The sequence below is a fragment of the Camelus bactrianus genome, chromosome 6 (assembly GCF_048773025.1).
Source record: "Camelus bactrianus isolate YW-2024 breed Bactrian camel chromosome 6, ASM4877302v1, whole genome shotgun sequence".
Classification (NCBI taxonomy): domain Eukaryota; kingdom Metazoa; phylum Chordata; class Mammalia; order Artiodactyla; family Camelidae; genus Camelus; species Camelus bactrianus.
Window position 1 is genome coordinate 85979521 of NC_133544.1, and position 22676 is coordinate 86002196.

Sequence of the window (22676 nt, forward strand, 5' to 3'; positions counted from 1 at the left end):
TGAGATTAAGTGTTTTCCAAATGTTCAGTGTATGGATACAGAGATAGCTACTCAAATTTTTTTACATGAACTTCTAACCAGGAATAAAGGTATCTATACTCATGTGGACAGAGAGAATACTCTTTTTGCTTAACAATCTCTTTCATTTAGTAAGGAAAAGCTGCCTTGCGGGAAACTTCTTTTGATAGTTCTCAGAGTTCAAAGAGTATGAAACCTTCAAGTTGATTTCATCAAGTCTATTTATTAATGCATTTCAAGTTTCAAAAAACCTTACATCTTTGCACAATACTTTATTTTTTGCAACTTTTAGTAAAAATTTCCAAAGTGAACAAAAAGATACTGTATAAAACACAGTGGACATTAAACTGACAGTAGTATTAGATCTCATTTGTCTTGATCCTTTTGTTTTACCACATCTTGATTTGCAGTGGAAAGAGTTCAGTGCACGTATCTCTTTTCAGAAAACATTTAACTTAGACTCAAAATAAAATAGGGCAGTGTGTGCCTGCCAAAACCCTACCACAGGATAACATTACAAGCAAAAAATGTACATGTTCCAAAGTTTACCACACTCAAGAAGTTACTAAGAACTCTTGCAGAATAAAAGTCACCATTTTAGAAATGCAAACCCACTTCCAACCTTTGCACAGTCCAAAAACAAAGGCATTTAAATGATTTAAAAGCAATTACATACATATCTACCTACTTGTTTGTTTAGAATTATTTATAATCTATCTGGGGTTTCATGTACAAAATTTGTCTCTAAATCATGTACAAAAAGCTGTATTTTGAAAAAAGTCACCACATACTGTACAAGTTTACAAGGAGGAGATCCCAATATTTTCTCTAGCATTTTTGGCCTTGCTGGCTTGCGTCACATTATGAGAATGATTGTGTAAACCTTATACTCTTAAGAAAAAAAGGAAAAAAAAAAAAAAAAAAAAGCCAAACACAAATCTTTTCAACTTTCCCTAAATTTGCCTCCTATGTGAAGCCAGGAAAATCATAGCTGTTTACTTCTAACTTAGGTAATGTAGTTGGAAAACAGAAGCAATAAATATGTCACAAGCTTAAAATTTGTTTGTAATGCCCCCTTCCATTCCTGCATAGCAATAATAAGCCTGTTAATACATTAAATGCTGTTGCCTTCTTTCTTTAAAAAGCCAATTATTTACATCTATTTAAAAAATAAATTTGGAATGGGACATTGTGCTGTTTCACCTTCATTGTTAAAATATTTTAGGGAAAAAAAATGTTGGAAGGCCTATCTACAATTTTAACTACTAGTTGAGCAAATCACTCTTTAGTGGTTACCAATGATCAGTGATGATATGCTGAAAAAAACTGTTCAAATATTTTCATAAAATAGAGACACAGCTTTTCTTTTCCATATCAAACAAAATCAAAACCATAATTAGCACACTTCAGATATATGGAAGACACAGAAAGAGCCTACATATAAAAAGAATCATTTTGCTGACATAATTTCTACCAAACCATGAATAAAATTTCACCTAGCAATTCAAAATATGGAATTGAATTAGAAAGTTTAAAAAAAGTAAGCAGAAATCAGACGCTTATGTAAAGAACTAAGTTTGAAGTAGTAGTATGCTGCGTATGTCCAGTTTGCACAACATTTAACTGTGTTCTTCAGCGTAGTCACTCCTGTGCTCTTAGCAGCCACTGATAAAACAAAATGAATTTCAAAACCAACTCCGTCATAAGGAAAAGGTAAACTGATTCTCGTTTCAAAACTGCCTGTGTAAAGCATGACAGAATCCTGGACCACTGAATACCACCATTCTGTTATCCTGAGTATGTCAATTAAACAGTAATTTTTCATTAAGAGCGGAAAAATTTTATAATACAAAGAAACATCCATATTGCAATTTCTGTTTACAATTGCACACAGAAGTACAGTGTACGTAAGAAATACATGTCTGCACATAACAAGGTATGTACATTGGCAAGTGATGTCTCCAATGTTGAGGTGGTCGAGCCTCCCAGCCTTGATTGGCAGTTGAAAAAAATATATATATATTTCAATTTGTGATAAAAGTTTATCGAGAGCCAAGTTTGCCTGCAAGTGAAGAAAATGCAGCAACGAAGAACAGGGAACACGGGGCACATAATAATATTCTAAGACTTTGTGCCATCAGGTTAAAAATATCTGTCCATAAGAAAATTGGGTTCCTTTTTCACACCCCACCCCCAAATTGGAATTTTCAGGCTTTAAAATTTAAGTAATTCCACCTGATCTGAGGATATGATCTCTTGCCATTTTTTTCTTCGACTGTTATTTGTGAGGGTTTAGTTTGGGGATGATGATTTAATAGGTTTCTCTTTGGAGTGAAGTTTTCCCATTGTAGGCACTAGGAAGAACCAAGGCAAAAGCTGAGTTAACGTCTCATGTGTCCCATCTGATAACTCTCCCGGGGCCTCTGGCGCTGGGGTTGCTGAATGGGCTGGGGAGGTCTCCTCCTCTTTAAAGTGCCTGGGAGTCATGAACAGAAACGAAAGACAGTTACCATGAGTTTTTTAATTTTTAAAAACAAAGCTGCCATTTCAATTTTTTTTTTTAAAAAGGTTCCAGATCAGCACTATCCAAAAAAATACAGTATGAGCCCTATATTGTCATTTTCTATTTTCTGGTAGCCACAGTGGAAAAAGTGAAAGAAAAACAGGTAAAATAATGTTAATAATTTTTTATTTCATTTAACCCAATGTAGTCAAAAATTAATCATTTCAAGATACAATCAATATAAAGAATTTTTAATGAAATATTTCATTTTTTAATACTTAGTCTTTAGAGTCTGGTATGTATTTCATGTTTACAAAACTTCTCAGTTGAGACTAGCCACATTTCAGGTGCTTAACAGCTACAACTGTTAGATTAATATGGATTGTGTAGACAGAATCCATGATGAAGAAATTGCTGAGTGTCTTTGAGCAAATGACTCAACCTCTCTGAAACTGAGGTGACTAGCCTGTAAAAGAGGGATATAACTAACTCATATAGTGTGCTGTGAGGATTATATGATAATTCATGCAAAAGTGATCAACACTTTTTGTGAAGGTTCAATAAACAACAGTTAATAGCTTTTTAATTTTAACAGGTAGAATTTACTTAAAGTGAAATTAAAAGAACTGCTTCACTGAATGAGACCATTATATATATCTAAAAAGTGTCAAGCGGCCCCTGGAAATTCCTAAGAAACTGACATAAGTACCAGAGTGCCAACGTAAATTTATGGAAAGCAGTAACATCAAAATCAAATTTCCTCTGATTCCCACCAAGGTGCAGTCCCAGCATGACTACTGAGCTCTCTTGCCTCAAGACAGGTAGATGCAAGGGAAGCGCTGAGGGAGAATGGAGAGAAGTATAAGGAACCCCTAGTTTTAAACTCTTCTGTGTGGGGTGGTGGACTTAGCCTGAAGCAAGAGCCTTCGGTGAGCACTGCGTGTGTGCAAGAGGGAACTGCTGCTGTGCAGCTCAGGCTCTCCTCCGCCATGGCCTTGGGACAGTGTCTGCCCCACACCTACAGTGAACACACCTACACACCTCCAGTCCAGGTGTCCTGAGGGCAGGGTGGAAGCCACACAGTGGGGAGGGGGAGGGAGAAATAGGTAGGGCCTAAATAATCCGGAGCAGTCACTTCCTTACCCTTCTCTAAATCCCTGGAGCTCAACTAAAGAGGGTCTCCTCCTAGCCCGTCTCCTGACAGGTAAAGGGTGGAGACAAAACCTGAGGAGTGGTTTTCAGAGATGGAGAGTAACTACTGTTTGGTGACTGAAGCCTCTATCCTAAAATTTCCCCAAAAGCATCATCCCTAGGGAAAAGGAGCTTATGTGCCAGAAAATATTTCAAAAGCATGAACATTAACAACAGTAACAGAAGCCAGAAGCATAACTACTAGAACAGAAAGACCAATCATTTAAAAGTAGCCTATCATAATAAAAGCAAACAGGGAAGATTGTAGGATATTAAAATATATATATATATATATATTAGCATTAAATTGGCAGCTATTAGCTAGATGGCGTTGATTTTAAAAACACACTTAAAAATCAACCAAATAATTCATCCAGTAACCCCATTCTCAAGGAGAAAGTACTATAAATCAGTTAGTGAAGACTCATTTATAATTCAGCTCTACTTGCTGAATGGTCCTGAGATACAAAACCACGTACCTCGCTCAAGTGGTCTTACCTGGAAGAGGTTTAGGAGGAGGCAACTTTGGATTACTACTTGGAGTATGAACACTGCATATCTTAATAAAACCAGCCATTAACATGATCAGGGCGATTCCCATCAGTAATACTGCCCACCAATAAGCCTAGAAATAAACAGATTTTCCACTGAAAAAACTGTAAAATATTTTAAGATATTTTATATAATATAAAATATACAATATAATATATTACATTTTAATTTTTAAAGAACATTTGTTGGTTGGGACTTGCACAGAGATAAAAGTACATATATATTAATTTCTTTAAATATTAAAAAAAGAACAAAGGAGAAAACAAAAATTACCTGTAATTTCACTTCCTAGAGGAAACCACTAACTCTTATTTTCATTTCAGTCTCTTTTCTATATAACTGTGTTTGTTATATATACAGATAAACACAAGTGCAAAACTATGGTCGTTCTGCATATAGTTTATATTGTATTTTCCCATGTTATTACATATTTTTTGATTTAAATATTTCCTTCTTTTCTTTTGTCTATTACTCTTACAGAATTTGTTTGCTTTTTATATTCTCCAGTGACTAAGAAGGTATATAACTTGATTTAAATTCTACTACTAGATAGATTTTTAAAATATTCTTTAAATCTATATTTTTTTCTAATTCTTAAAGTTGACATTGAATTCTATCTTTTTTAGGTTCCCTCTTCCTGTTTCTCTATCTCATTTGGAATTTTAGACCCAGACTACTGTTATTAAATGATTTTTACATGTCTTAGTTTTTATTATATTTATATATAAAATATCTATTATATATTCACTTATTTAAAAGTTAACTGTCTTTTTTAATATGAAAACTGGAAGGATATACACATTCTAGAAGCAGGCAAAGTTTACCTCTAAGAAGGTACTAAAAATTTCACTTCCAACTTAAATCATATTAAATAAATCAATTAGCTAAACAAAAAAACCTCAAAAATTATTGTCATAATCTTATTTACAGAAAAATTACTGTTTTCATTCATAATAAATTCTAAGCTTGTTTTATTATTCAAAACATTCAAATTTTGTTTTAGGATAGCATGTACAACATCATACAAAACAGTAACAAGTTGAAAACTATGAACCTTCATATTGGCCTACACAGACTGTTGTAATACACACACAATTATTGCTATTACTGGCAATTAAACTCCCATTTAAGATGTTCTATGATCTGAGGCTTTAAAACAAACAGCATACTACTTCTGTACTGTTTTTTTTAATAAAGCAGTAACAGTGTAAAGAAATATAAACTAAAATAAAAGTGAACACTGTGGCAGAATACCCCAAGCCACTTTTTCCATGTGTGCATAAAGCCTTTCATATATATGTAATATACATATGTTTCTTTCATTTGTTTAATTCTGAAAGAATCTCAGACTTATAAAAAAAGTTCAAGTACGGTACAAAGAAGGTTTTTAAAATCTGGAACCATCTTAGAGTAAGTTACTAGCATGATGTCCTGTTTACACCCAAACATTTCAGGCATATAGTTCCTACAACCGACAGGTGTTTTCCTAGATAATCACAGCACTATTATCATAATCAGGAAATTAGCACCAATACATTACTACCATTTAATCGCAGACCTCATTCAAGTTTTGCCATTTGTCCCAATACCCCCAATTCAGAATTGTGTGTTCCATTTAGCAGCCATGTTTCCTTAGTCTCCTGCAATCTGGAAATGTTGCACAGTGTTTCTTTAGCTTATAAAAACCTTGACACTTTGAAAGATTATAGGTTAGTTATTTTACATTGGAATGTCCCTTAGTTTGGGTTTCTCAGATGTGTCTTTATTATTACATTCAGGTCATACATCTTGGGTAAGAATATCTCAGAAGTGATGCTGTGTTCTTATTGCATCCTACCAGATGACACGTGACTTTGATCTCATTACTGATGATGTTAACTTGATCACTTGATCAAGGTGTTATCTGTGAAACTTTACCAGAAAGATACTCTTCTCATTTGTAGTCAATGTGTATTCTATAGGAACATAATCAAAAACTATGTAAATATCCAGGTCTTCCTCTAAATTTCAATTTATTCATTTATTTATTCCTTCATGGTTTCCGATGTTCCTCAGTGGGTTATAATCCATCACTATCAGTACTGTGTCCTTGGGGCATGTGCCCACCATTCTTTGAGCACTTTCTTTCAGACACAGGAAGTTCCAGGTTCATCTTGTTCCACCCCTGCCCCAGCCTCGGAATCAGCCATTTCTCAAAGGAGCCCTGGTTCCTTGTAGAACTGCCCCTCCTATGTAGACACAGCCCTCACAATACTTGTACTCTGACATCCCAAGCTAGTCACCCCTCCACAGGGAACACAGGGCGCCCTTCCCTGTGCCAGCACAGCTCCTCTTACTGGGCATGGGTGCCTTGCCTTGCCCCACCTAATGCCTTTAGGAGCGAATTGTTCAAGAAAGGAGAAGGTAAGGGGTAATGTGATTCATTTAGCCTTACGGCGGAAAGATTTGATCTTTTAAAAGGAGAAGCTACAAATCTGAATTTTTATGTGAAATCAGTTTTTAAATGCTAGCAACGCATTCAAAATTTCTAAAACCAATAGGCAGACCATACAAGACATGTTTGCAGAGCCAAATCTGGCTTGCATACCACAACTTTACAATCTGCTTTTCAGAAGCCATTTCTTGTATCCTGCTGAGACTGCCAGATAGTTTTCTAAAATTTTCTTTTGGTTTCTGTAGAAAATAATATTCAGAGCACTGCCCCTCCCTGTGAGTTTTTAGAATAATATTCCCTTGTTATATAAATTTTCCACAAGCTCCTATTGTTTCTTCTGTTTTATTCATCCTCAGATATTGGCCCCACTATTCATCAAAAGGCAGGGTGTAAGTCCTGCCCTCAGTCTGTCAACTAGAGCGTCAGTTGATTTCTCCTTTCATTTCTGCCTACCGTCACATGCAGAACTATATGCACAGCTTTGGTCCTAGTCTAAGCATCCAGAGGCCTTTTAAATGTGACATTTAATGAAGTCTGGCCTTCCTCTACCTTTCCTGTCTGGATCTCTAACACTCTGACATAGTAAAATACATTAAGGACCAATATCACCAGCTTGTACTGCTACAAGCACTCTTCCTGCCCTATACCAGCGGTTCTCAACCTTGGCTGCACATTAGAATCACCTGGTAAGCTTTTACAACTCAGACACCTGGACTAAATCCCAGACCGCAACAGAGCAGAAGTGAGATCCTGACATCCACAACTTGGTTCAAGCTACCCAGATGATTCCATTATGCATCCAAGACTAAGAGCTACTGGTCTCCACCAAAGATCAGCAAACTTCTTCTATGAAGAACCAAAACAGTAAATACTTTAGGTTTTGTGGACCATACGGTCCCTGTCATAACTACTCATTCCTGCCGCTGCAGTACAAAAGCAGTCAAAGATAATACACAATAAAGTGTGGCTGTGTTCCAGTAAATATAACTTACAAAAACAGGGAGCAGAACGGATCTGAGCCACAAGCCATAGTCTGTCAACCCCCATTTTATACCCACATACAGCATATCAGTTTGGGAAACTGTACCTAAATGGATACCACTCAACACTAGCTCTTTAGTTCTACCTCTTTATCCTACTGAGAGTTTAGGGGGAAGCTGTAAACATCTGGCTGGTTGTGGAGAGAGAGTCCTGTGACTAGGAAGAGCTGCTCAAATAATCAGCCCTCACATGGCAAAGGAATGGTTCCCGTCTCTGAGTACATCTAAGAATGATCTGGTATGCTTATTAAAACAGACATTCTCAGGCCCAATCCCAGAAATTCCAATTCAGTTGTTCTGGTGGAGGGCCCCGGCAACTGCACTTTAAACAAGCGTGCCCGTGACTAGGGTGCAGATGAGGACTTCTTACTCAGTGAGGACATGCTGGCACTGTGGCACAGGACCATGTGAGCAATGCAGGAAGTTTGGCATACACAGCCCGCATCCATCAAACGCCAGCAGAGCCCCTCAGTTACTCTGACAGCTACTGTATATTTCCAAATACCCTCTGGAGAGGCGGTGTCACTTCTAAGGTGATCCGATCCATCAGCACAAAGGGAGAAGGGTCCTCCTATTACCTTCAGGCAGATGGGCTAGTTCAGTTACAGGAGATGCACTTCTGTCCCTGATGTCATTGTATTCTGACACCCTTCCTTCCAGTCTTCCCTGCTCAAAATCATCCACACAGCCATCAGTTTAACAGGTACTTAAAATATGAAACTATGTCACTCTTCTATGTATAACCCTTCTTCAAAAGCTTTCCACCAAAGATCTCCAAGATAAATCACTAAGTGGGAGGAAAAAAAACAAAACCTGAGCACACAACGGGCTGCAGCACAGTGTATATATGATTCCACTACTTTTTAGAAAGTATTATTTTTTTTATAAAAATACAGTTTCTAAAGAATATTCAAGAAGCTCATCTTGAGAAGACTGGGCTCCAGAGTAAAATGAAGGTTTACTTTGTCAATTAAAAAAAAAAGATAATCACCCTTTCAAAAGGGAAAAAGAACAAAAATTTTTATTTAAAGTAATTCATACTTCAGTGATTTTTTCAGGTGCTCCCTCTTTATAAAACACCCACCTGTACTCTCTACTTCTATTAGTACTTAAGAACTGACTTTGGCATCGCCTCCTTAATGAGGCCTTCCCCAAACAGGTCCACCTATTTTCTGTGAAATCACCATGCAGAACTGAAAATAGGTTTCTGTGCGCTTCTCCACTCCATCCCAAACTGGATGCAAGCTTTTTGAAGTTATATTCTACAAACTCAGTACCTACCCTACAGAAAAGAACCTGCTGGGTTAGTTATTATTTGTGAGTTGTTACTTCAAATACTGACTTTTCAAAACACTTCTACCAGTTTATTTATTATGTCTAGACTGCCCACACATACAAATAGCGCAAAAAGGCTCTTACAACAGAGAACATAAAACACAGTAGTTCTGATACCTCTTCTAATACTGGTTTTTCAGTACCTATTCAGTCTTAAATAGAGATGCAACTAGTCTAGCATAGAAGACACAGACTGGAGAGAGGAAGCCTGGATTTAATAATGGTTATAAACTTGTAGAAAACAAAGGTCAGAAGGATCAAGTCCCAGTTTAGATCAACAGACATTTACCAAAATGTGGCACCCAGCACCTTGAGAATTTCCAGTCCCTTTTAGCAGAGTTCCTGGCTTTCCTCCAGAATTTTCCAGGTAACTACATATCTCAAAAGCCCAAAGTTTGAGATATTTTAATGACAATGATAGTAGTTTTTCAGAAGAATATCACAGCGGACCGAGGACAGCAAGAAAAAACTAAATAAAACAATAGTACATTTGAGAGTGTACCACCTTTGGTACAAAGGATTTTTCTAATGCTCCCTTTAAAAGAGAATTATCAGAGAGTGGTTAATGCTAAATCACATGTTTTCTCTTTAACACATACTATAAAATCCGGTAAAAGATTACCAACCAGGCTAATAAATAAAAAATATGTGTTTCATCTCAAAAGATCACAATTTGTCCATTGGTTAGACTCTGAAGAAAGCGAGAGCTGTCATTCATTCAACAAACATTTAATGAGTGTAAATTATGCACCAAGCTCTTGTCTTTCATAGGTACAAGGGTGTTAAGTGAAACTTAAGAAACAAAGAGAAGACATCCAAAAGTTCAAGAAAAAGCCTAGAAGCTAACAAGCACTGAATCAAGTCTGAGGAAATAATTCTACATAAAGAAGAGACAGATGATGTTCAATATATCCACTTATAAGGCCAAAAGAACATAAAGGAGAAAAAAGGAGCAAAAATAACAAACTAAAAGGTCAAAATCTACCAGTCTAATTTAGTATGTACTATTATAATAGTTTTCTTTTTAATTTAATAATCTAAATAAACAAAAAGGATCTACTGGATAATGAAACAATAAACCAGGTATCAACCAAAAAACTGTTGGGGGAAGGGGCAAGAAATTCACTCAAGTCTCTTCAGACGTAAGGTAATCTTTACTGTTTTTAAGATCTCCAGAAAAAAGTCAACCATATAATCCTTTCAGTGAATGTTCCAGTATTAGCAACTCTCTGAGCAAACACACTCTAGGCTTCTTATGGGTCACAAGACCACGTGAGGCCCACAGTTCCTTGTCGTGATACCGATTATGCCATCCTGCAAGGGCAGAAAGCCTCCTCCTATCCTTCAGAAGATACCACTGTCCGGACTTTGACTAAATGTTCTGTCCTTCAGCACCCCACATGCCACCCCTCATACCAATCTGCCAAGCAGAAAGCAACTGGCTACTAATCTTGTTCCTTTAAACTCAGCCTGGGCAAACAGAATAAAATACCACTGAGAGAAACCTGAAAACATTACAACTTCAAAGTTAGGGTAATATGTATGATTTTTATAAATTATGACATGTAAGAAATCTGCTTCCATTCATCTAGCAAATGCACACTGACTCCTTACCATATGCCAAGCCCTGTGACAATACTGCATCCTTGTTAAAGGCTCATTAGTGATAGCTATGTGGCCTCTTCTATGAGGCAACAAAGGACCCTAGAGATCCACAACCACCTTCCGTTTTCAACATAGCAGGATGACAAAGTAGAAAATTTCTGTTACAAGTCTTTTGAGAAGGAGCCAGTACATTGCAGAGACTACAAAAACGGTTCCCAAACTTTAACATGCACCGTCACCTACTGACTCAGTGGGTCTAGATGGGGTCTGATAATCTGCATTTTTATCAAGTTCCCAGGTGATGCTGATGCTGCTGGTCAGGGAACCACACTCTGGGGTCCACTGCTCTGGATTAGGGGCTGGCAAACATCTCCTTTCAAAAGCCAGACAAATATTTCAGGCTTTGTGGGGCCATACAGTCTCTGTTGCACCTGCTCAAAGGGTAAAAGCAGACACAGACAATATGTAACTGAATGGGTGTGGTCATGTTTCATAAATTATTATGGGTAACAGAATTTGAATTTCATATAAACTCCTGCTAAATCTGAACAAAAAAGAAAAAAAGCAATAAACAGGCAATTATTTTAAAGTGTGGGGGAAATACAATGATAAATTTGAAAAAAATCAAGGTCAAAGACGGTTTTCTATGTCAAACCTAAATAAAAGATGCAGAAAATGTGAACACATCAATAACTATGAAAAATGAAAAAGAATTACTAATGTCCTGACACTCATTTAAAGAAAAGGTGACAGAAAATGATAGTCTAAACAGATTTACTGGTGAACGCTTTCAAACTTTTCAAGAACTAGGTGACTCCTTGATAAATGCAAAGGATGTCTATCATTATCTCCTGGCCAGACACAAAGGAGGCACTCAGCCTACATCAAACATTATTGTCAAAAACAACTTTTCCCCAGGAAAAAAAAAAAAAGGAAAAATCTTTTTATCATGTCACTTCCACAGTATCAGAAGCAGTCAGTAACTCAGGCCCTGAAGTATTAAACTGTTGAGGTTTCCCCACTCTACGCTCCATGAGGAAAAAAGATGCCATAGTGCACTACCAAAAGGAGACAAAAAAGCTACCGGGTACCACTGGAAAGGGAAGTCAGTGAAACTAACCTCTTGTCCCTTTCAGAGCTTCCCACATCAGAGCATACTAATAACCTACATTACTAACTAGGACAAACGTAACATAACAAATTTAATGTAACAAATATAATGTAACAAAATTAACTCTGCTATGCAAGCAAACCTTGCAAGTAACACAAATGAGACAAATGATTTATAAGGAAGTAGATGCTGGTTATCTTACTCTTTGACCTGGTTAATACCCACAAATGCAGCCACAGACTAGCGGTAGTGTTCAGGCATTAGAGACCATGCTATTAGGAAGAGTGGCACATGAATGTCAACACTGATATAAAGTAACAGCATTCTACACCATTCTACACTCACTTAAGGCAAACTTGCACAAACCTAAACGTTTCAGAGCATACAAAAAGACTTCATATTGCTCAAATTCACTGTTAAGAAGCATTTCATTAAATCCTCAAATCTAAAATACAAAAAAATAGTTTAAAAATACTTTAAAAAAGATCATTTCTATTAAATATTTTGAAGATAGGAATAAATAAGCTTTTGAAACTCTAAATAAAATGAGTCAAAATTAGAGATAAAGAAGGAAAGTGAAAAAATATAATTTTTAGATGGTACGATTTACTAGATAGAAAACTTAAGCTATCTGGCACAACATACATTCAGCAGAACATAAGTCTGAGATCCCCACTATCAGACTTTTTTTCTTTGAACACACTGTCTTTCACACTAGATAAGTATATCAGTTTTCAACTTCTTCTTATTAGAGATAACCAGAAAAAAGAAAATAAGAACTGGATCTGAGCTGAAACAGGGAAGTAAAGGGACCGAAAAACATAAACTGCTTGAAGTCAGAGAACTGTCAATGTCAGAAGGATGATCTGAATCCTTATGTGATTCCAAGCCTGTATTCCTTCTACTTTACCATAGTGCCAGAGGCACCTTTAGCTTAACAGGTATTTTTTTTTATAATACATCATACACCAAGCATAGGAGTACAAAAATGAGTAACGTACCACATTTTTGTCCAATTATTTGGTTTAAAACCTAGGTCTCCTAAATCCAACTTCAATAATTCTCCCACTACACAGTCATTACATATCTAAAAATCACATTTTAACATACAAAGTATTATTCTTCTTTATGTGTAATAAACACCATTTTAATGCTAGAGATAATTCCAGAAGTTTTACGGTAAATTTTTACTACAACAGTACCAAAAAGGGCTGCCAACCCACACAGATGACTATTTTTGTGTGTGCTTTCAAGGTATCCTCAGTCCTGAACACATACAAAATATGTGAAAAATAATTTGGGAGCAGGGGAGGAGGAGGAGCTGAGTCCTAAGTCAATTTCCAAAGCAAACTTACTCAGTTCACGTACAGCACCTTCTCAAACACATCACTTGCACTTTTCCTACTGATATTTTTCATGATTTAAATTTTATATTAAATAAATATTTAAATACTTATAAATACTTAAATGACTTAAGACAATTAACTCTCAGCAATCTTCTTCAAAAATTTCAGGTAATTCAACATCTGTACAACTGGGGAAAATGTGGGCTGAAAAGTTATATAGTTCAATAGATTTATGTTCGATGAACATCCATAATCATTAATAAATCTGCAAAAGACTCTGTATCTGATATCACCCTGTTCAACGTTTCCTATCACGGACAAGATGAAGACCCAGAAATTATACTGAAACATCAGAAAAAACCTTCAGAAAATCATCCATTTCTCTTTTACCTCTTCTGTTCGGCAAAGTAGAACCCACAGCAGGGTATCTGTCATACTGAGACAAGGGGGAAATATAAAAAGCAAGGCAGGGCTTTCCAAAACAACCTCAGGAAAAAGTCTCCTGGCAGTGCTCTAATCATATGGACCAAAGGAGGAAGTAACCCATCCAGGACATTACCAGGGAGCAGAGTGAAATGGAATGACTTCCATCACCTACCAACCAAATTTATGAATGACACACATGTGGAGATCCTGATCACTTCAGAAGAAAACAATACCCAGGGATATTTGACTTTAAAAATCATTCTTCAGATAAAACACACTTTACCCTTGAACAACATGGGGGGCAGTTAATCCACATATAACTCATAGTTGGCCCTCGATATCCACAGTTCCTCCGCATCTGCAGATTTGAACAACCACGGACTGTGTACTACACTAGAATTTACTACTGAAAAATATCTGTGTATCAGTGGACCCATGCAGTTCAAACTCACATTGTTCAAGGGTTAACTACTTTCAGTATAAACAGGAAAGAAGTGACTTCCTCACAACACTGGTGACCTCTGACCAAGTAAAATGATGATCAAATCATTTTAAGATCAAGTTTCTTTATAAATAAAAATTACACTTACCACAATCCATTCAGCAATGTTTTCATAGAGCTCTGGACTGAAAATTGCTTTTTTAAGCCTAGCTAGAGGACCATCGGCATCTACTAATCTGCACCGCATGAAAACATCACAGTAGCCTCTAAAATCGTTGCATGGGGATCCAGGTTGCAGGGTGATGGTTCGACCAAGGAAGTACATGTTCCACTGCACAGACCCTGTACTGGCACAAGTTGATGGCTCCACTGGAAAAGAAGTGCCAAACATAAGCTGAAGACCAGATTTCTCATCGGGGTAGTTGGGAAGAAAAGGGCGTTGGGGGTTATGCCTAAAATCATCACCGTGATGTTTATATAGACTTCGATTAGTTAGGCTGGGTAACACCACTGGTAATTCACCTTGAACATTACAATATAAACAAACAACAGCAACTCCTGATGTAGTGCCTACAATGGCTTTAACACCTTTTAACAGGGTTTATATTAATTATTGCCACAACACTGGCAGGTTTTTGTCTAGTTTATCATTTTAAAAACACTGTAGGGACCATAATACTAGAAACACAATACAATGCTACATTTAAAAATTTCTCAAGAGGAACAGTTTTGCTGGAAATTATCTGTCCCAACTGTTTACCAAAGATTAACACTTAAACTTTAAGAGAAAATAAGGTTTTTGAAACAGATTTTATACTCTTGTGTTTTAAAAGTCTTACTCTTCTTCATGCAGCAGACATGGCATAGCTCCTTATCATCCTTGCCATCAGAACTGGCACAGGTGCACTCCTCCAAGCCGTATTTCTCACAGATAGAACCTGCACATTGCTGGGAGAAAAACAAAGGACAAATTACTTAATCCGTATACATCCCACCTGTTGTTCACAGTAATAGACAGATATAAGCCTCCAACGCTAAAATAATTAAGTAGAAACACATGTTGGGGGAAAAAAGCATAGATTAGTATCAGAAATGGACCATATAAATACACCTGAAAAAGTAAGCGCAAATAAGATAGTAAGTCTTCAAAGAAATGGTAACTTAAAAATCTAAACAAAACAAAAATGGAGGAAGAGATTAGATGAATCAACTTTATGTATGCTGGTTATTATGGCTTCTTTCTAAGAAGCGAAAAACGAAATTTTCCTCATGTAGAAGAAAGTGATTATTTAGCCAAGAAAGTCTTAAAGACTTCACATTCAGAGGGAATGTTCTTCTATTTAGGCTGTTAAATATTAACTTATAAAACTTAAAAGCAGTACGAAGTCACATGCCTAGTTATAGAACTGTATTTCTCCAGAGAACACCAAACACAAGCAGTAGAAAGATGAAAGACAAGTCAACAACTAACGGAATGCCACCAGGCACTTCAGCCATGCGGTGCATTCACGGCTTTGTGAGGAAACAGACAGGGATATCATTGAAACAGGAATCAAGATTAATTACTTTTACCATGTAGTTTTAAGTGTCAACAATTATGATTCTGAAAAAGCAGGTTTCATAAAACTAATTTAAAAACATATGAAATTAAATGCTTACCCCATTAATGCACACTTGTGTATGTCTATTACAGTCCGTAAAGTTTGGTTTAGGATCAGACGCTGGGCAGAGAGCTGTATTGCCATTACACATTCCTTCTTTTGCACAGTCTGAATCATCCCGACACTTCTCAGTTTTTGACTTGAATGCACACTGTGCTGTACAACAGGGACCTTGACTTGGACTAGAAAAACATTTAGGTGATTAAGGAAAACTGCTGGGATATTTCCTATATATATAGATACGGTCCTAATTTTTATATCATAAATCTCATCTTTTAAATGGTAAGTATGCTACTATTATACAACTTCAAATACTGGAATAAGAGGCTACTAAATTTCAACGTCCTAATAAGTGCAGAAAGTGATTAAGTATCTTGTTTTAATAATAAAGGCATACTATACTCAGTATTCTTATTCTATTTGCCTTTAGTAAAAGGCTATAATGGAAAATGGATTAAATATGAGGCAAGTTATCACTGTTTTTCATAGATACACCATACATTGGTCAATTTATCAATTTCTCATATTTATATGCTAAAATCAAACTCGGATACACAGAACACGTATTTTAAAAGTACTGGACAAACAATATTCTAGTGCTTTTATCTATCACTACCAAAATAATTTGACAAGTGAAATAATTATATGACACTAAGTTACAAGAGTGTATAGAATCCACCTTACCTAAATATTTAAACTTAAGGTTCTAAAAATATGAACTAAAGTCACATTTTTTTAAGTTAGGAATTAAATAACATGTATTTTATTCAGTGTCCTTTGCATGTCCTTTTTTAATACCCAATGCACAATTACAAGTACTTCAATCTGCCAATATCAGTGCACTAAATCATGCTCCTCCAGAAAAATAAAACAACAACAAACAAAAACAAAGTTCCAAAACCATATGCATCTCTTAATCTCAGTTTTAAGTTTGTCATAACTGCCTTCAGATGGAAAGAACAGTAACATCGCTGGGATTAGCAAGGTACCTGCACTGCTTTCCAGGTCTCAGCTTGCATTTCTTCCCCTCAGGTTGGTTTGCATCATAGCAGCACTCATCTTTACACTGGTCACTGTAGCCACAATCACATTCCTCACCTTGCTCTACCATTCCATTTCCACAAATGGGTTGGCCAGATTCTGAAGAAAATAAACAAGACAAAGTAAGCACTGTACGCAACATTAATTTTATTTAAAATTCATAAACTCTTTAGTGCTTCAAACAAAAGGAGAAAGGAAAACTTTGAAGAATCTAAGAAAAGCAGAACAAACTTGGAATCTGGAAACTGGAGATCTAACAGTGGCTCGGTCACTAACAAGCAATGTGGCCTTAGGAAAGTCACTTTCCTTTTTGGGGGGGCCTTAGTTTCTTAATCTGTACAGTGAGGAAATTTGACCTGATGGTCCTTGCTAAGATCCCTTCTAGAGGTGGCAGCATTCTATTTAGGCCATGCCACACTGCGCTTTATTGAACAATGACTGCACTATTTATAGTACATAAATACAAAGTAAGTTAGTGCTTCAGCAGGCAGAAAAAAATTAAACCTCTTCTGTTAGAAAATTCCAAATATATATAGAAGTAATAAAAGAGTAAGTACAGTGAGCTCCCAAGTACCAATCACTTAGCTTTAACAATTATCAACAATGTGCTGTAAACAACTTCATCTACTATATTCATGTGTTCTTACAAATATTTCAGGATGAATCTAAGAGATAAGGAGTTCTTTTTAAATATAACCATAATACCATTACTACATTCAAAAAATTAATAATATGCAAAATAGTATCTAATAGCCAATCCATTTTCAATTTTCCTCATTGCTTTCCTTACAATTGGTTTATTTGAACCAAGTTCTGCACAAGCTTCCCCCAGCCTCTCTTCCCATGGTTGCTTTTTGCTGACATGTATCTTAAATTCTTTTAATATATAACAGATTCCCTCCTCTCTTTTAATTTTTACACTACTTATTTGCTAAAGAAATTGGGTCATTTCGTCCTACGGAATTTCCCACATTCTATTTGGCTGACTGTATCCCAGTCAATAAGTAATTTTTTTTTAATATATTTTAGTTTTGCTCCTCAGCTAGACCAAGCTCCTTAAGGGAAGAACCATGTATTATTTATACGTTTTGTATTTCTGCAGTCTAACAATATCAGGTCAAATCTTAGCTCATTAAGGTTAGACTGTCTGGACTAATAAGCATAGTGAATAATTTCATAAAGATTTTTAGGCTCTTTTTTTTTGAGTTCTTTGATTTTGTCAGTGAAGTTTAAAATTGGAACAGGAATTTTATGCTCTTAGTAAGAACATAAAATCACAAATGCTAGCATCTGCAGGGCAATGATAAGAATCAGATGTCTTCATTTTATAGAAAAGAAAACTAACTTTCAGAGATTTTGCGACTTGCTGGAAACCATATGCCCTACCTAGTATGAGCAAAACACAAACCCAGGCCCCCTAGATCTAAAATCTGGTGTATCTTTTCTTTCTGCTACACCAAATCAATGTGCAAAACAGCTGTAGCACAGGCTTCAAACTGAGAACTGAGTAAGCAGAAGAGAACCTATCTCAAAGCAGGAAGCCCAAACCAGGCACACCTGAATGAAAAATATTCTAGAACAGCTAGCTTTATATTAATAAAGTTCAATCTTATCAAATATTAAAGCAGATTTTAGTGGTAACTGAAGCTTCATCCCTCTTTTGTTCCAAACCATCTCCTTTGTTCTCTAAAACTAGAAACATGCACATGCACATATACACTAAGTAAATAATGATGGGCTTTCTCAAGTCTAGTAATAATCATTTTATAATTCATGTGACATGTAATTTAGGAGAAAGGGAAAAATGATAAAAGTCAGAAAATCTTTCATGCAATATTTACTACATGTTCATTTTCATCTCATATAGAAATATTACTTGAAATCAGCTATTTGCTAACAATTTAAACACAGAGGTATTCCCATAATACCTACAAAGCAATATGCTCATTTTAAAAGTCATTTTCAGAAAGTTTATTGTAAAAACCCAGTTTACAAGTGAAAAATCTATGTAACACTTCTACATTAAGAAGATTTAGAAAAACTACCACTGATAAAAACAATAAAAATGGTAACATCAATATAATTTAATCTGCCCCTTTAAAAGAAAAAGGCTTTAAAAGAAAAAGGCAATCAATAAAAGTAAAAACTGATCATTTGAACCTCATCAAAATTTAACTTTTGCTCTGTGAAGAGAGTGAAAAGATAAGCTACAGACAGAAAGAGAATATATGCAGTCCAATATCTGACAAATGACTAGCATCTAGACTATAAAGAACTTTCAAAACCCAACAGAAAAAAAAAAACAACCCAAAACCTCAATGGCCAAGAAACATGGATGTCTCACCAAAAAAGATATACAAATGGCAAATAAGCACATGAAAAGATATTCAATATTATTAGTCATCAGAAAAATACAAATTAAAACTATAATGAGATACCCTATCACAATGGATAAAATAAAAATAATTAAAAAACCAAAAGCTAACAAGGAGACAGAGAAATTAGATCACTCATACACTGCTGGTAGGAATGTAAAACAGTAGAGCCAGTCTGGAAAACAGGTCAGTAGTCTCATATAAATAAAAACAATTACCAAATGATGGGCCTGTTGGATTTGGGGGAATTTACCCCAGAAAAACGAAAACTTATATTCCCATGAAAACCCTGTCTATAGCTGCTTTATTCCTAACAACCAAAAATTGAAAACAGCCCAGATACCCTTTAATAAATGAATGGTTAAACAAACTGTGGAACATACATAACACCTGCAATAAACAGGAACAAACTAGCGACACAGGCAACAATTTGGATTAATTTTGAAGGAATCATGCTGCGTGAAAAAAGCCACTCCCAAAGGTTACAGTTTGTACAATTCCATATATATATATATATATATATATATATATATATATATATATATATATATATATATATAACATTTTTGAAGTGACAACATTTTAGAAACGGAGAACAATTTAGTTGGGCAGGTGAGGGAACAGCAGGAGTGAAGTGGATGTGATTATGAAAAGGCAACATGGAGAGTTTCTTGTGGTGATGGAACTGTTCTTTATCATGACTGTAGTTATTGGTATATAAACCTACACGTGATAAAATTGCAAAGAACTAAACACACACAGAAAAGTGAAATGTGAATAAGATCTGTGGATTGTATCAATGTCAAAATTCTCCTTGTAATATTGTACTATACAGTTCTGCAAGATGTTACCATTGGGGGGAACTGGGTGAAGGGTACATGCAATCTCTATCATTTCTTGTAACTTATGTGAATCTAAATTATCTCTATATAAATTTCAATTAAAAACAAAAGGCCATAGTATTGTCAATTATACCTCAAAAAAAAAATGCAGCTAAAAAAATCAAAAGGCCATGCTTATCTGGAAGTCTTCCTCAATTCTTTATCCTTTGCTATCGTTAATGTTTAACTCATCTTTGAGAGTGTTGTTTATGTGCAAGGTGAGCAGGCCTGGGTGTTTGCCCTCAAGTAATTTATAATCTTGTGAAACAGGATAAGGACCCCCCTAAAAATAATATAGTATGAAATAGAATATTCAGAACATATTAAATGCCACAAGAGAGGCAAAACAGATGAATAGATCAACAAAATGTGGTATATCCATATACTGGAACATTATTTCTAAAGAATGGCATTTGGATACATGCTACTACGTGTATGAATCTTAAAAATATTATGCTAAGTGAAGTGAACCAGAAACAAAGGGACAAATATTGTATTATCCCATTTATATGAGGTACCTAGAAGAGCCAAATTCACAGAGACACAAGACAGATTAGAGGTTACCAGGGGCTGGGGAGAGAGGGGAATAGGAGTTACTGCTTAATGGTTACGGAATTTCTTTTTGGAGTGATTTAAAAAGTCTGAAAATGGAAAGCAGTGATAGTTGCACACGTTGTGAATGTACTTAATACCACTGAATTGTACACTTGAAATTAGTTTAAATATATATTTTATGTTATATATATTTTGCCACAAATAAAAAGTTCATAGCAACTTTGTTCATATTGGCCCAAACCTGAAAAGCCCAGGTGTTTACCAATGGGAGAGTGGATGAGCAAACTATGATGTATTCATGATAATGTACTTCTACTCAGCAATAAAATGGTACAAATACTAATAATGAATCTCAAAATATTATGCGGAGTGAAAGCAGCCTTCCAAATAAGGGTACAAACTGAATGATTCCATTTATATGAAATAAAACAAGCAAAATTTATCTATGGTTTAATAGAATAGTGGTTGCCTGGGGTGGGGTGGGGCAGAGATTGATGGGGAAGGGAAATCAAAGAACCTTCTGGGATGATAGAACTGTTATGTATCTTGATATGTGCTTGGGTTACAAAAGTAAATGCATTTGTCAAATCTCATCAAATGGTGAACTTAAGATTTGTACATTTCACTTATGAAAAAATTTTTAAAAAGAACAATAAATAATCTTGAACTCTACTTATGTAGCGTAAAGTGTTTAGGAGTATACTGATATCCACAATCCACTTTAAATTGCAACCCCCACCTCAAAAGAAAAAAATGGACTGAAGGATGGACAGACTGATTCATATGTCATAAAGCAAATCCATTAAGGTATTAACAACTGTAAAATATAGGTGGCAGGTACAAAGGTATTAACTATACAACTCAAGTTTTCTGAATGTTTAAAAATATTCATACTAAATGTAGGGAAAATATACATACCAACAAAACAGTTGTTTCTCTTCTTCTCAAGAACCTGGCTTATATTTCTAATACTACAGAGTGAGAATTTATTGTTGTTAAGTTTGTCCCCAGATGTCGCTCTTGCATACATGATGTAATTGCCATTTTCTTTTTGTCCTAAATTCTTAGATTCTCCTGGAGTGCACTCTGTTCCAGAATCATGCTGTCAAACAGAATATAGAGTTACATAAACAGGAAGTAAAAAAAGGTTTTTAGGTCATCTGATTAAATGTAATTTTCTCATCGGAAGAACAATGAAGGTCCTACTTTAGAACAGATTTTACAATTGTTTTAGACTGTCAGGCGGAAGATAACTTGCTCTTTTAGGGACCACGGTCTTAGAAGGGAAGGAAAAATCAGTGAAGGTCTAACTGCAAGGGATACTTTTTTATTTTGATTTTTTAAAAATTTACTCCAATTATTTCTTTTAGTTGGATTCCCAGAGGTAGAGTACACTGAGTTAAAAAGTCAAACATTTAAAGGTCTTGATATAAATTGCCAAACTGTCTGACAAAAGGACCATATTAATTTATGTTATGTAACAACATGGATTAAGATTTCAATAGGCAGGTATGGGAAGGAATTGGCTTCCCAACAGAAGTAAAGTTTTAAAGGACTATAAATTATTTAATTTGACAGGGAAGGGGAGATAACACTGGAAATACACTTAAACTCAAATTATGGAAAACCCTAAATGCTAGGATAAAGAAACTGTATCAGCAATACCAGCAGGTATTGGAAGTAAGGCTGCAGAAATATGTGACATGCACAGAACGATTAGAACTCTATCTAGACAAAGATTAATCTGTTAAGAGTAAACAAATATTAAAACCTTCATACTGAGAGGGAGGAACTTGTCTCATTTATTACAACTTCCCAGAAAAAGCTTATAAAGTAGTTAACAGAAGTCTGCAATAAACATTTGGGATAGGATAAATAAACATAAGGGATAAAGACAGATTTTAGTAAAGATGTCAAAGGAGACAGGCTCAGGAATTCATGGTCTGGCTGATCTCACTATTATATTACTTAATAAATATTTACTAAGCACCTACTGTCTTTATGTACAGTAGCATGAACAACATACACAAAAGAATGGGGAGTAAGCGAGCATGGGAGAATCATTAAAAGTAGTATGATAGGAAAAGATAGCAAGGTAGGCAAAAAATGTGAACCAATTTATCCATTAAACAATAAGCAAAAAGTAATATAACTTTAATG

The 22676-nt window shown here is 35.5% G+C and overlaps 1 protein-coding gene across 2 annotated transcripts in view; it reads right to left on the reverse strand.

Annotated features, from left to right (window-relative positions):
- Window positions 1-221: 221 nt before the first annotated feature.
- The window catches only part of ADAM10 (ADAM metallopeptidase domain 10), a 108219-nt gene continuing 85764 nt past the window's right edge, over window positions 222-22676 (reverse strand). For both annotated transcript variants that reach the window (XM_074366202.1, XM_074366203.1), the window contains exons 10-16: window positions 21435-21618; window positions 16654-16804; window positions 15663-15846; window positions 14843-14951; window positions 14152-14372; window positions 4211-4337; window positions 222-2494 (exon numbers count right to left, since the gene is read on the reverse strand). In XM_074366202.1, coding sequence (XP_074222303.1) covers window positions 2400-2494; window positions 4211-4337; window positions 14152-14372; window positions 14843-14951; window positions 15663-15846; window positions 16654-16804; window positions 21435-21618 — 1071 coding nt within the window. In that variant the 3' untranslated portion in view covers window positions 222-2399. The remainder of the gene's footprint in view (window positions 2495-4210; window positions 4338-14151; window positions 14373-14842; window positions 14952-15662; window positions 15847-16653; window positions 16805-21434; window positions 21619-22676) is intronic.